The 14,330-nt window shown below is 42.7% G+C and overlaps 1 protein-coding gene across 7 annotated transcripts in view; it reads right to left on the bottom strand.

The window, feature by feature from the left end:
* The window catches only part of cdc42bpab (CDC42 binding protein kinase alpha (DMPK-like) b), a 74,635-nt gene extending 68,116 nt beyond the window's left edge, over window positions 1–6,519 (bottom strand). For all 7 annotated transcript variants that reach the window (XM_069703119.1, XM_069703122.1, XM_069703120.1 and 4 more), the window contains exon 1: window positions 6,179–6,519. In XM_069703119.1, coding sequence (XP_069559220.1) covers window positions 6,179–6,356 — 178 coding nt within the window. In that variant the 5' untranslated portion in view covers window positions 6,357–6,519. The remainder of the gene's footprint in view (window positions 1–6,178) is intronic.
* Between the last annotated feature and the right edge of the window lie 7,811 nt (window positions 6,520–14,330).

The raw sequence follows: 14,330 nt of genomic DNA, 5'->3' as shown, positions 1-14,330 counted from the left end.
GCAGTCAGATCCCGAGGGTCCTGAGAGGCCGGCTAATGACCTGTGCTGCAGTGTGTCCTCTGGGAGACGGAAAGAGGAAGCCAAACCTTCCCCTGCCACTTTCTGATGACACATCACAATTAGCAGCAGGCAGTTCTCTGTCGACAAAGCCCCCAGACAGATTGATTAAGTGTTTTTAAAGGCCATCGGTGAATATCCTGATCCTGAAAAATGCCACGAACAATTTCACATGTCCCCTTGGTAAAGGTCTACGTCGTCCTCCGCGTGGACTCCAGCATCTCTTCCATCACAGATGAAGTGGGAACACTTGGTGAACTGGAGAATCTCCCCCATTCACCTAACACACCTCAGACTAGCAACTCCATCAGACCTTCAACGTTATAAAAAAATTAATTCTGAATTCTTTCATTGCAAACGAAGAGAGCAGACTAAAATTCAGCGATTCATCAAATCTCAGCAGGATGTTATGAATAACATCAAAACTAAAATGACAACCAAAAAGTTGCATTCAATTAAGCTCTCTGTCAGGTTGTCTACTTCAAAAACATCTGTCTTGATAACCGGTGACATCAGTTCCTCTCAGTTTGCTGCCACCTGAATTAAAGGGAGAGTTCAACATTTTGGGAAATCCCCGCAATCGCTGTAGTCTTTGCCGATGACATGAGAAGATCGATACTACTCTCACGCCTGTACGGCAAACACAAAGTCAGCAGGCAGTTTGCTTCGCTTGGCATAAAGACTAGAACAAACAAGTTTTTAAATACACAATGTGACTTTACTTTCTTTTTTTTTTTTTTACCTCGACCTTAGGACAGAGCCAGAATAGCCGTTTTTCCCCTTTTCTAGTTTTTGCACTTTGCTAAGCTAACCAGCTGCAGCTGATGATAGCTTTACGATATTTGTGCAGACATGACAGCGGTATCAATCACTTTTAGCAACAGAGCACATGAGCCAAAAGTGGGCAATAAATGCTTTCTTGGTCTCTGGTAAATGAATGAGTCTCTCTCTCTCTTCTTCTGGCATGTTTGTTTGGAATGCTGCAGAATTAATTCAGACTACTGAGTAAATGAAATGTGGAGGGGAAAAAAGAGCCTAATAAAGTCTGAGTGGCTGCTGAACTTCTCCCTTTGGGACACTAAAATCTGGTGTGAAGTAGAGGACACTGGGAAAGGAGAGGATACATGGGCCCCTCTGCCATGTCTGATTGGTTGCGGGTCCCAACAATAAAAAAAAAAAAAAAAAAAAAAAAGATTTTTGTGCGTTTGTCTGTGAAAACGACAGAAAGTCTCAAAGAACCGATGAGCGTCAAAATGAGCAAAACGCATCGAGCATCTGCTGCACGTGTTCTAATGTGAGAAGGAAATCCACCCGAAGGAAATAAACAGTGTGACCTTGTGTCTTCCCAACAACACCAACATGTTGGACATGAGTGAGCCACATGAGTACACAATGACACAATGCGATACAGCTGTCCCGCTTCCTCCTATGACATCATGTACCCGTTGGGTCCAAACGAGCTCTCCTTGCGGTTGCTTCCTGTTCTCTGCTCCAGACGCTCGGAGAGGAAACGGCTGAACGGACAGAAGGATGTTCTGATAGAAGTCGGCTCACGCGGGATTTTAATGTCTGATCCCAATGTTGATTTACAGGACTTTAATATACAGATTATGGATTCGTCTGCAGACTTGTGTTTTCACAGCCTTGCTTACATTTGATTTTCTATTGAGAAATCGTAACCACGTCAACCACTTCAGCTACTTCACTTCTTCCTATAATCTAACAGACACAATAAAATACTGCTTCACAGTCAATTATCCTCTGACTTTATTATCCAAGTGCATTTTATTTGTTTTATCTCATTTCTTTTCTATATTTTTAATTGTTCCTTTATATCTGTTTTTATGTGAAACACTGCATGGAATTATTTTGCTGTGAAGCACTTTGAGCTGCATTTCTTATATGAAAGGTTCTATACAAATAAAGTTTATTATTATAATTAAGTGCATTTCCTGCCTGGTCTATCTGCCACTGAACCGAGCACCCTGCTGCAAAACAGGCGAAGCAGCTCGCAATCACTTAGATTAAACCCAACACATGTTTATGACTGGTGTTGAATGGTGGTATGGACCAAGTATATGAAGCCAGAGGCTTAAAGTCTTACGCCCAGCGCTGTTTGTTTTTGGTGGGATGGATTGGCTTCTGAACCGAATTGAAAACCACGTGACACAAGAATTCTCTTTTGGACTCGACACAACTTAGTGGCAGCTCTTCTGGTCTGTTCAATACCGGGAAACGAAGGAGGGGAAGTCCAGCCTGAGCACTGAGAGATAGCCTAGACCGGGGAAAAAAGAAAAAAAAAATCACAATAATAAGAGTGCGTGTGTCTTTACTGTGAGTAGTGTGTGAGGCGTGCTGCCAATGAAAGCCTTGCAGGGTGGAGCTGCAGCTGAACAGCTGGCCACTGCGGGCTAACACCGAGTCGGGGACTGAGAAAAGGTCAAGCAGCCTCCCCCATGTTTGCCAACTGTGGCCTGGCATGGCTGCCAGCTCTCATTCAGCTGCCCAGCGCTGCGTTTCACAACACCGGGAGGGAGATCAGGATTTAACAACAAAAAGCAGGTGACTCGAAGACTTTACATCCTAATAAACATGAAATTGACAGTGAGATTGTAATCAGTTTAACTTTAACACAGAAAGCTCTACGGTTGTGTTTTTACACAAACTCTCGTGAAACGGAAAGAAGTCAAATCAAACATTTTTATTATTCATTTCCTGACTGATTGTTTGATGGAAAAGGGAGTTGGTGTAATTCATACACCCACTCCTCAACCGTCATGTTAATAACTCTGTGACGCTTCCAGACTATCTTTGTTTTTAAATAGAAGTAGCTGATAATGCAGAAATATGTAAATCAGTTCAATTTAACACCATTTAATTTAAAATTCCTGCTGAAATTAGCAATGGGGAGGATGATTGGCTGCCTCAGATTAAATTTCACAAGCTCGGTTTAAGAGAACAAACACCAGCTCAGGCCTGAGCCGGTGAAATCAGTCGACTCTGTAAACGCTGCGGTGTGTGTGAGGAGTCGGGATACAGCGGACTTTCCCGTGTTCGTTTCCCCTGCGGCTGCAGGTCACGAAGGGGTCTCCATTTCAGCTGAAATGAGGTCACCAAACAAGAAGAAAAGCAAACCCAACACAAATGTTTGTCTTCTTCCGCGGCTCACGTACGTTCTCGGGGAGGAAAAAGGAGAACGCCGCTGCACCTTCGTCCCGACTGCGCCGCCGTAGCGGAAAAGGTACGCGGCCGCCGCGACGCGTGTTCGTACCTCCGCGGGGCTCCGGAAGGCAGATCACTCACAAGTTACAGAGCTCTTAGGTTTCACGGGGCCCATCTTGAACCATTTTGTCCATGCGGAGGATTAAAGCGTGTTTTGAGTACGTGTTAAGAATATCTCCCCGAGCCGATCTGTTTCTCGCACGCTACAATCAGTCGCTAACGCAGCTTTAATGGGACTACAGCGCTCCTTCAGTTAACACTTAGCTAGCTCGTGTCCAAATAGTGGAAAAGAAAAAAAAAAACCGTGTTGCATGTGTAACGGGTGTGCTTTTTTTTTCCTTTGACCCCGTAGCTGGATGTTCCGCCAAGAAAAAAAAAGGAAAACATGGGAGCGGTGAAGCTCCGAAAAACTTTGGAGGACAAGACGAGACTTGACCTCAATTCTGCCATATTTTGGTTGACAGCTCCGCCGCAGAGGTGCGGTCTGCGTTATCACCACGCCAAGTCATTCCACGCTCTCCCACGAGATGGAAATCTGTTCTCCGATACTGTCTGTCACCTCTTCTATCACCGAATTACTCAAAGCACACAAATGTATTTTCCTCCAACATGTGGCTCCATCACAGTATGAACCAACCACTTCATTCACCGGTTCAGCCCCGCCGTAATAAAAGACCCCCCGCGGGTCTCTGCTGTTAACGGTTGTCTTCTTGGTGCTGTGCTGCTCTATTCACTGAGTAATTCTTAAAAGACATCAAATTAACAGAGAGCAAGTTGACTTTCACTCATTGAGGATGTCTATAATGTCATCGTGCTGCCACATTTGACTTTTTATATGGACAGACTGTTAAAAGAATAAACGACTACCGACATAAAGTGCTTCTGAGCTATAAACCCTCTGCCTTTATATGTGGGCTGAAGGAAAACACTTGTTTGGTTTTTTTACATAATGACAAGAGCAGTTGAAACTACAGGAACACGACACAACTGATATCAGCAAAGTCTCCCAAAGGGGATCATCAGTAATCAGGGATCACTGATGATCTATTAATTTTGTTTAAGCAGCCTCTGCACCTCTGTTACATACACCGGTACTAATTATAGCAGCCAGGAGGATCTGATATCAATCCCTCAGGAGCAGAGCACAATAACAAGCACCAACATGGGACCTGGAGTCGGTTATGACAGCTTTGACACATCTGCATGTTGTGTGTTGTGTCTGGCTGAGCTCAGTCAAAAGAGTTTCTCGAGTCAACACAGGGAAATGTCAGGATGAAGTCAGCACTTGGCATCCAAAGCGCTTCTCTTTAAAGGCTTGGGCACGCTGGCACTGTCGCAGGGCCAGAAACACAAAGCAGAGCAGCTGAGAACAAGTGAAAACTGTGTATCCTGAAGGAAACTATTTATGGAGCGAAGAAACAGTCAGGTGAAGGAAGCTTTTAGCTTTTCGATGGGGAGAAAAGGACCTCTTTATCCCCACACACACACACACACACACACACACGCACGCACGCGCACACACACACACACACACACACACACACACACACACACACACAAAATCACCAAATCCAGCCACTTCCAGCCAGCATGGCTCCATTTTTAGCACCGAATAGTAGGTTGTCCAGATGGTGGCTGGTGGAGTAGACCAACATAGCACCAGCATTTCACTGCCGTCCTGTCTGTCTTTGACACCACCTCTCAATAATGCGCCCAGCTGCTGCCTGCTTTGTAGTTTAAATGGTTTCAGAAATAAAGTCGGACAAAAGGATGCCAGCAAATATACCAAACAGCACTTTTCCTTCCCACTACACCTTTGTTTCTTATTGCCTCTTGTATTATTGATACATCTTGATCCACGCCTGTGAGGGCAACAATTTGCTCGCTGCTCTGCTGCACTCCGTTCAGGGCTTTAAAAGACATGCAGGCCAGCCAGGCATGCTCCGGCAGCGAGCTGGGCCTCCGCGCTAGATAAAAAAGGTGAGTTGTTCACATTCCTGCTTCATGCACAAACCAAACCCCTGTGTGTCTCACATACACACACACACACACACACACCAGCACACATCATTGCGTTGTTTGTGTGTGTGTGGTCCTCCTGCCTCCTGTGTTTTTTTTTTTTGCTTCAGTGGGGAAAGTTACAAAACTGCAAACTCTGAACCCAAAACTTCTCCTCTCATTATAAACTAATCAAACCCTGAGTTAAACATGTGTGCAACTCGTTGCTGCAGCAACAAAACACCCTTTCAGTTCGATGCCTATCTGATATGAACTTCGAAGAAGATTATCAACACCCAGCTTTCACCTACACACCCATACAAAAGCAAACAAGCTGACATGCAAAGCGGTTGAGAAAACTAAACCGAACTGGAGAAGGTTGGTGCGATGACAGAGACTCATCTACTTATGTAAGAGTGCATTTCCATGTGAATAAACGGTGGCCTGGAGGAGAGGACATCTTTATGAGATCTTTCCTGGATTCATATCAAAACTCTGAGCGAGCCTGCTTAAGATCTTTAATATCAGTCTGTGTATTCGGTTACTACTTGTCAACTTAGCACTGTGTGTTTTACAACATGTCTCTCTCTTTTTGTTAAGACACCACGTCTTCTGTTTTAAGGTGTGTTCTTGTAAGCCCGGCAAGCTGCCGTGCATCCTTCTTTTCCAAAAGCCTATAAAACATTTAATTGCACGAGAATAAAGTGGGCTTGCTTTTAGTTTCAGGGAGGGTTAGTGTGAGGGGAGAGCAGGCCAACTGAGCCCCACTACTACTATAAAAGGAATGTGATGGGGAAGGGAGGGCCACTGGCTGCACCACCACCAACATGATCATCTTACCAAAAACACAAGGAATGCACAGGCCAAAACAAAAGGCAATAAAGAAAACCAGCCTACTCACCCCAGTCCAAAAACTCCAGGATGTTCTTCTCTCTCCTGAGCGGGGAGTTGTTGCACTCGTCATAGAGGCAGACCAGGATGTCCAGCAGCGTCTCCACACTCAGGCACTGGCCGTTGGAGTGAACCGGCCCGTCCAGGATCAGCTTCTCCAGCTTCTTCAAACGCACCTCTCCCGACATGTTTACTCCGCAGGCTGCTCGGCTTTTGAAGTAATGATGATGGAGGGGTTAAGGAGGAGGAAAATGAGCACCTCGGCCTGTTGGTTAGCGCAGAGGGGCCTGGAAAGAAGAAGTTCTCTCACCTTGTCTCTAAAAAAAAAATGTATATATATACATATATATATATATATATATATGTATATATTAAAAAAAAGGATAATCGAACTTAGTGTGGAGGGCAGGCCGGGGCTAATTTTGGGTTAAAAGCGACCTTTTCATGATCTCCCTCTCAAGATGCAACATCCAGGAGGTGGGAGAGACGTGCAGCACTTCCCCATTATTATTATTATTATTATTATTATTATTATTATTATTATTATTTGTTATTATTATTATTGTTTTTAATAATACCTATCCCCACAGGGCACATAAGAATAGAAGTCAGCTAGTCACAATCACAGAGCCCGGCTGCCCCGGGCCGGCTGATTTGGATAAAAATTGCAACGTTAAGCAGGCAGTTTTCAGGGTCTTCTCTGTGCGGGGAAGGAGAAAATAACCGAGTCGGTGCCGTTCAACAGACCTCCCGGAGTTGTTGCTGTGGCAGATATTTGGGATTCTCCATTCCGAAAAATGCAAGGCAGATCTGCAATGCTACAAAGCCCCAGCGCCCCTCCTCTGCTCCAGGAATGGAAGGGCGACACAGGCTTAGTTAGCAGCCTGCTAGCTGTTAGCTTTGTAGCCAAGCCGGGGAGCTAATGTTACTTTTCTCCGATCCTAAACGCCATCGCTGCTCCCTTTCTTCCCAGGAGTTGACATGTAATATGGACAGTTTTAATCAAGCCTAAAGGAATTCGTCCCCTTCCGAGAGTTTTTTTCTCTTCTTCTTCTTCTTCTTCTTCTTCACCCAACAGGCAAATTATCCTCTTGTTTCCCCCAGCTCACTGCTCAGATATGTTCTTTAAATCCCATTCTTCGTCCACAAATGTCTCTTTCAGGTTCTTCACGGGTCAAAAAGACGAATAGTTCATGAGTTTCAACAACAGCCCCGTTAGATAGCAATGAAAAAAAAAAAAACTGCGGCTCCTTTTTTTTTTTTTTTTTTGAAGGTTACAAGAGGAGCTCCTTTCACGTCAACAGGAAAGCTGTACTCTGCTCTTGCTTATTCCAAATACGGGACACAGCCTAAATTCCCCCCCTCTGTCCTTTCCTCTGCGCTGCCTCCTGCCTCCCCCGCCGGTCGCTCGCTTTCTTGCCGTCTTTGCGCCGTCAAGCTACCAGCAGCAGCTTGTCACCGGAGACTCTCCGCGGAGGAGACGGCCGAGTCGACACCTCGGCGCGCAACGCCGCGTTGAATTGTGGGAAGTAAGGCTGTAAACTATGAATGAGTTACAAATGGGCTCTTAGCTCGTGACCCCGCGTGTGCACATTGAAAACGCACCTCGTGAACTCCTAGAAACCACCTAACCTCTTTATCTAATCATTGAAAAAAAAAAAAATAAATAAATAAATACATGACGTGATTCGTTTTGAACCCGTCGTAACTCTATCGAATATTCGCTCTTTTCCAACTTCCGCGCATGCGTGCGGCGCTGAAACCTTAAACCCGCCATCATTGCCGAGCTGTCCGTCGATTGCTTCACAGCCAGCAGCCTATCTTCTTGTGTTGCAGCATCTTTGGTCGCTGCTGCAGGCAAAATCCCAGATCATCATCATGGCGCCCGTCACAGCATCTGCTGTGCGGAGGGATGGAGGGGGGGGGCTGTCAATATTGTGAATGGAAACTGCGGGCTGTCTCAGTCTGCTGGTGGCGTGGTGCGGAGAGGACATCTTCTTCTTTAACAATGAAATAACAATGACTGCTGTCCCTTTAACTGGCTACAAAACACCAAGTTTATGGAGATGTATACCTACGCAGTCATGTGCTGTACGTCAATGCCAGCTGTCCTGGGACCTCATAGCTGTTGCATTGAGCCTCATTCACACAACAGTCAGACAATGTCATCGTCTGCCTGTCTGTTGCATTTATGAAAATGGAAAAATGTACAAATTCTGACTATGTATAGACGTTCATGAAAGTTATGTATTCATAATTGAACAGTTTTGTAGATCTGCAGTTTGGCAAGCAGCCTATATATGTGTGTGGTCTCAACAGGCATTTGACGGTGGCTTATGTATCCAAAAATGACATTGGTATTTGGAAATAATTAAAACATCATGACACTTGTTATACTTTGAAGTGCTTCAGCCATCCCTCAGCTGATTCCAAGGTCACAGCGTCAAGGTGTCGTGTTTGTCAAAGATCCTCCACTTTTCGGTCATGGGTTAGCGAGACTTAATGCGCAGAGCACACTATCCAAGCTAAACATGATTGTACTGCTGGTGAGAGGTGGATTTTCTGACATGAATGTGTCCTTAAATGAGAAATGAATCTGCATCTATTCAGCGTGTGAGTCCCACAGGCTGATTTCAGTTAATCAATTCATCTGCAAGTGATTACCTCATGAATGAAAGCAGCAAAGGTCAGGGGTGGAAGAAGTACCCAGATCCTTTGGTGACAACACACTGTAAGTACTGCATTGCAAGGAAAAGTCCTGCATTCAAAACTTTATTTGAAACAAAGTATTACAAGGAAAATGTTCTATAAGCTATAAATAGTAAAAGTACATACTGCAGTAAAATGTCCCCTGTCAGTGTATATTGTATGAGATCAATATATGTTTGTAGTGTCGTTGTCCTGTAAGAACCACGCATCTCTAAAACATCAGCTTTACATGGGCTCAGAAAAACAGTTCTGTTTCCAGCTTTGTAACATTTTCCAGCGCATCCAAGATGCTTTTTAAAATAGTTGAATTATCTTAACACATAGGGAACATTTCATCTTTCAGCTTATCAGAAAAAGTTACGTTGTTTTTACTGGACAGGAAAGGTCCGGAGGTTTGTAATCTTAAAGTTAACCAAAGCTGTCAGTCACATGTAGTGGAGTTTTGGAATATTTGCCTCTGAGATTAAGTCAAGTAGAAGAGCATAAAACTAAGATACTCAAGTAGAGTAACTCAAATATCTACTTGAGTAAATGTACCCGAGATATAAAAACACTATAGTTTCACCTCAATATGTGACAGTATCGCTCTCTATGATCATCCAGCAGACATATTAACACCGATGTGGGCTGTTTATGCGGTTCAGAGTGCAGTACTCTGAACTTATCACATGTTTGAGAATGCGCTATCCTTTTGAAGCACTGCTTATCACCACTCAAAGTACATCTATCAATGATTAACGGCTACACAACAGCTGAATGTAGGGAGAGGTCCGGGGTGCGGGGGGGAGGGGGGGAGCGAGAGACTTTCAAAACACCAACAAAGAAGGATGAATTCAGCACAATACACAACATGAACATGTCAAAAGAACTAGATTTTGATGCTGGTGAAGATAATTTGTATTATAAACGATTATTATTATGACTTGACTGTCCAGCAGCAGTTTATAGACTCTGCAGTGTTTAACAGCTTCGAGATGACTGATTCTGTTGGTCTGGAAGTACATGTGTAAAAGCACCTGAGAAACCGTCTTTGTTGCACCACATTTATGACTGCAGAACCAGGTCACCTTATCAAAGACAAAATCATATCTTATCGATTCTACCGTGCAGTGCAATTTTAGTTCATCCATGTGAATGCATTGGTTTTTGTATTTATTTGGGTGTTTCCTTTCACCTGACATCCATGGTCTTTGAATATATTTGAGATGCCCTCTTTGTTTCTTGATTGAGTTTTAAATGTTAATGTCTTCAACAGTCAGCTGTCTGCAGTTATTTATCACGCTGGGTGGGTTGAATAATTACCCAACTTTCATCACAGAGACAAACATCTGCCTATTAATTTATGATCTATACAAGTCTTAACCCTTTTTAAAGTGAAAACATTTTGATCTGATGAGGACCTGACTGAAGTTGAACTGCTTTTATGATGCATTAAATCAACCTGTGATTAGAAGTCAGTGTGAAGCCGCTACTCCTTTCAACAAATATGAAAAGCAGAGGAATCACTGATCCTATGATGTCATACAGTGAGTAATGGTAGAAACTAAAAATAGCTGCAGTGATTTTTACTGGAATATCAGCAACATTTGCAGCTTTGATTGACACCTGAAAGGCCTGCAATGAAACAAAACATCAGAATTGAACATCTCAAAACGGTCTGTGCACCCAATATTACAAAAGTAGTCTACTGACAGTGAAAATATATTATTGTTTATTGATGTCTTTTAAATGCAGTCTTTTACATAAGATGAGAAACACAGTAGAACAACAATATAACTACACAGAATAAAATGACAAAGAAAATACCAAAGGAAAAGCACAGAATTAGAGTTATAATGCAGTTGCTGCTACTACTACTTTAACTACTAATAATATTAATAATAAAAAGTAATACTACTACTACTACTACTACTATTTACAATAATCATCCTCTCGATAATCATGATAATAATACTAAGGAAAAAATATGAACAGATAAAAGACAGAAACATAAGATGTTGACCCAAATTACTAAATCTATGTGAATCCCAATAGAGCCAATAGAGGTATTGCTCCCTTGGTGACGTCATCAATTCAAGTCTCGTTGTTTTCCTGTTTGGGCAGATAGTTTTCTATTTGAAGTCCTAAATATCATTAAATATAACAGTGCACAATGCTGATGTCAGGGTGTAAGTTCCCTTTAAAGCTTCCACCTCCTCGTGCAGCGCTACTACAGCGCCCTCTGGTGTACAAAAGGCCTCTCCCCTGCTCCATGGATCTGTTCGCATGTTACTGCAGCTATCTTCTACTTTATTTCTCGGCTGCTTTTAGACTTTCTCCCATTTCAGTTATGTTCAGGCTGCACGATGGTGTTTTTTTTGTGTGTGTTTCTTTTACTTTGCAGCCATATAAATGATCCTTTAACAGAGAAAATAAAATCCACTATGTCATTCTTGGATTTCATTGGATTTTGTTCTTTATTGGTATCCTGCACGCTAAAGGTCTGAACTGTGTCGATCAATTAAAAGTTAATGAACATATTTGTTTTCAGCACTAACTAATCATGTCTGATCCTATTTGGTTCCGTCTACTCTTGGATTGCAGCCCATTTGTCTGCGCTGATTGACCCGTCATTAGCTGTGAAATGCAATTAGACCGGCCTATATGTCTGTCTACACGTGAAGGCAGTTAATGCATTGTCCCTGCACAGGTCTCGCACTTCCTCCCTCTCACAGACTGACCGATGATTATTGGCAGACAGCTCTATGGATTTCATCCAGACATCTTTTAACGTCTGCAGCCCAGTAAAAGAAAGAAAGGACAAAAATATGGTCTGGGCAAATTAGTGCGGTTCATGTCTACAAATATTTGATGTTAAGATAAAGCAGGCAATAACAGGTCAGGAAGTCGGTGACAATGCAGCCATGTGAATAATGAGGAATGTGCGCTGACCACCAACCAGTTCAATATTGACTCTTTGGAGGATGCAGCAGCGTCGCCTGCTTCCTAGGGAGACGCGTATAATGAGATGCTGCAACATAATGCGCAAAGCAAATGGAAAAGAAGAAAACTGCAGCCTCGACCTCCCTGTAGGACGAGCTGCTGGAGGATTTCTCTCAAAGCGGGTCTTCAAACAGCAGCTCCTGCAAGCAAAGGGAATCTCATGTCTAACAAATGGAAGGCGATGGCCCATAAATTGGACTACTTTTGAATGCAAATGGTTGGTTGTTAATTCACGTCTGCGTTGTGGATTGTAGGAGCTCGTTGGCCTTTGGCTGAAAAGAAATGGCACCTGGGAGCATCATTGAACTAGGCAACTTGTCCTCGATTGGCATGGGAAGGAATAAAGTCCTGAGAAACATCACACAAAGGCCGTCTTAATTTCCCGGATTAGGGATTGTAATGTGCCGGCATGTGTATTTTAGGCTGAGGAGAACAGGCACTTAGACTGGCCTTTGCCTGCACTGGACAATAGATGTGCTTTGAATTTACATGTCTGCACTGTTGATCCTGACATCAGACAATCTGATGGAGCACTTGGGACTTCACTAGAGGGAGATGACTGTGTTGTGGAACACACATTAATCATTTGGGGCTTTTTACATAATCACATTAAGTTTTAAATAAGTTGTTATCCCTTGAAACACATAATTCTGTCATCAAAACATGAAGCAACTGTGACCATCTTAGTTCATCAATTTGTACAGTACTTTCTTGTGCATATTTTTTTTTATATTGTATCCATTTAATATTATTGCATAAAGTCCTTCATAAGCTCCGGTCTGGGATAATGGCTAACACCGGTTTGTTTGTCTGTTGGACAATGTTTAATTAATGAGCACTCACCCCATCAATTGAAATAATGAAATAGATAAATACAAATTTCCTGATTACATTTGTTTTAATTAATAAGAATATAAATGAAAAATGTCCCAGCTTAAAATGAGATCGTTGGCCATACAGCTACTATTGCACAATTGCAAATTTAATTCACACTAACATTGATCAAATTGTTATAATAACCAGTAACACAAAAAGTTACATTAAAAAAAAGGGAGCAAATCATGTATTTGCAATACAATTTTAATTAATTTGGTTTTAAGCACAAATGCAGCAGCATAATATGTTCAAGATTATAGCAACCTGGTTATTATAACAATTTGATAAATGTTAGTCTCATCTGTACACACTTACAGTTAAACATGCAGTTAGAAATATATTCTTAATCTTTCTCCAGTGTGATTGAACCACGCAGACTGTGTGGAGGTCTTAGCAGTAATAATTTGTCTGGTCAGTGAGCTGCCGGCCCTCGCTGCCTATGAGCAGGTCTGGCAGTCATCTGTCATTTGCTCTCCCTGTGTGCCCATTCAGTCTGTCTGACATCTCCAAGCAAACACAGCCCCAATACACAACCAGGGCCAAGTAGGGCCTTCTGGGCAGCCAGTGAGAGCACCCCTCTTCTAATGTTTGTGTGACAAAAAAGGCAAGGCAAATCCTCGCAATAGAATCAGATAATCACCAAAGTGTGAAGAAGCTGCCCCAATCCACATCCACGCCGCCCTCCCTCCCCCCCCGGCCCCTGGATTAACTGTCTGTTTGGCTAATAATTTTAATCTGATGGAGAGGGCCAAGAATGGGTGACAGAGATTGGAATAAACATCTAATCCTCTAGTCCCCCTCCACCCACCCACCCTCCCTCGAAGGCTACCTCCTCCTGGACCCCCTGTTGTACATTTGTACCAAAGTGAACAGACTGCTGTTTTTTTGTGTGTTTTTTTTTTTGTCCTGATCTTCCAACACTGCTGGACAAAAACTGCTTTTACAGCCACCCAGACAGAAATAAGCCGACTGTGTGACAAACTGTTTGCCAGACTGGCCAGGCCTGACATTGTCCAGTGGAATGTACATGTCAGAGTGTGGTGTGTGTGGACAAGGGTGCTACTGAGAAGAGGCCACTTCAGGTTCACAGGGTCAAGAGATGTCTGTCTGGGACACATGTGTCACAGCAGAGAAACACACTTACAAGAGGAAAAGTAGTCTGATTCAGGACAAATAAAAGATTCAAGATAAAGACAACACTGGTACATCATTCTCAATCAAATAAAAACAATTAGGACTCATAAATCATATCAATGAAAACACTACTTCAGGTGCTTCCTGGTTTGATGAAGTCATCCAAAATCTTAATCTCAGCTTCAATTGGTAATGGTTTAGTTAATTATTTTAATCTAATACTTATTTAACAAACTTCCTGTCAATGAAATCCTCCCAATTTGTGTCCCCTCCATAACTTTCTACTTTTTATGGTAGAAAACGCCTGAAAGAGAATCTCAATCATCACTGTACCTATTTAAACTCGGTGATAAATGTGGCCTTCAAAATGAAGTCAAACAATTACATAAACACATAAAATGTTTTTGATTGTCATATTTTCCCCATTAAGATTCATCAGTATTATTTAATTACACCATCAG

Source organism: Brachyistius frenatus, unplaced genomic scaffold (genome assembly GCF_029030835.1).
Source record: "Brachyistius frenatus isolate BFR_SWC_R1_liver_20210118 unplaced genomic scaffold, ASM2903083v1 Contig_44, whole genome shotgun sequence".
Classification (NCBI taxonomy): Eukaryota; Metazoa; Chordata; class Actinopteri; family Embiotocidae; genus Brachyistius; species Brachyistius frenatus.
Note: the sequence above shows the minus strand (reverse complement) of the source record. Positions and strands in the feature narration are given on the sequence as shown.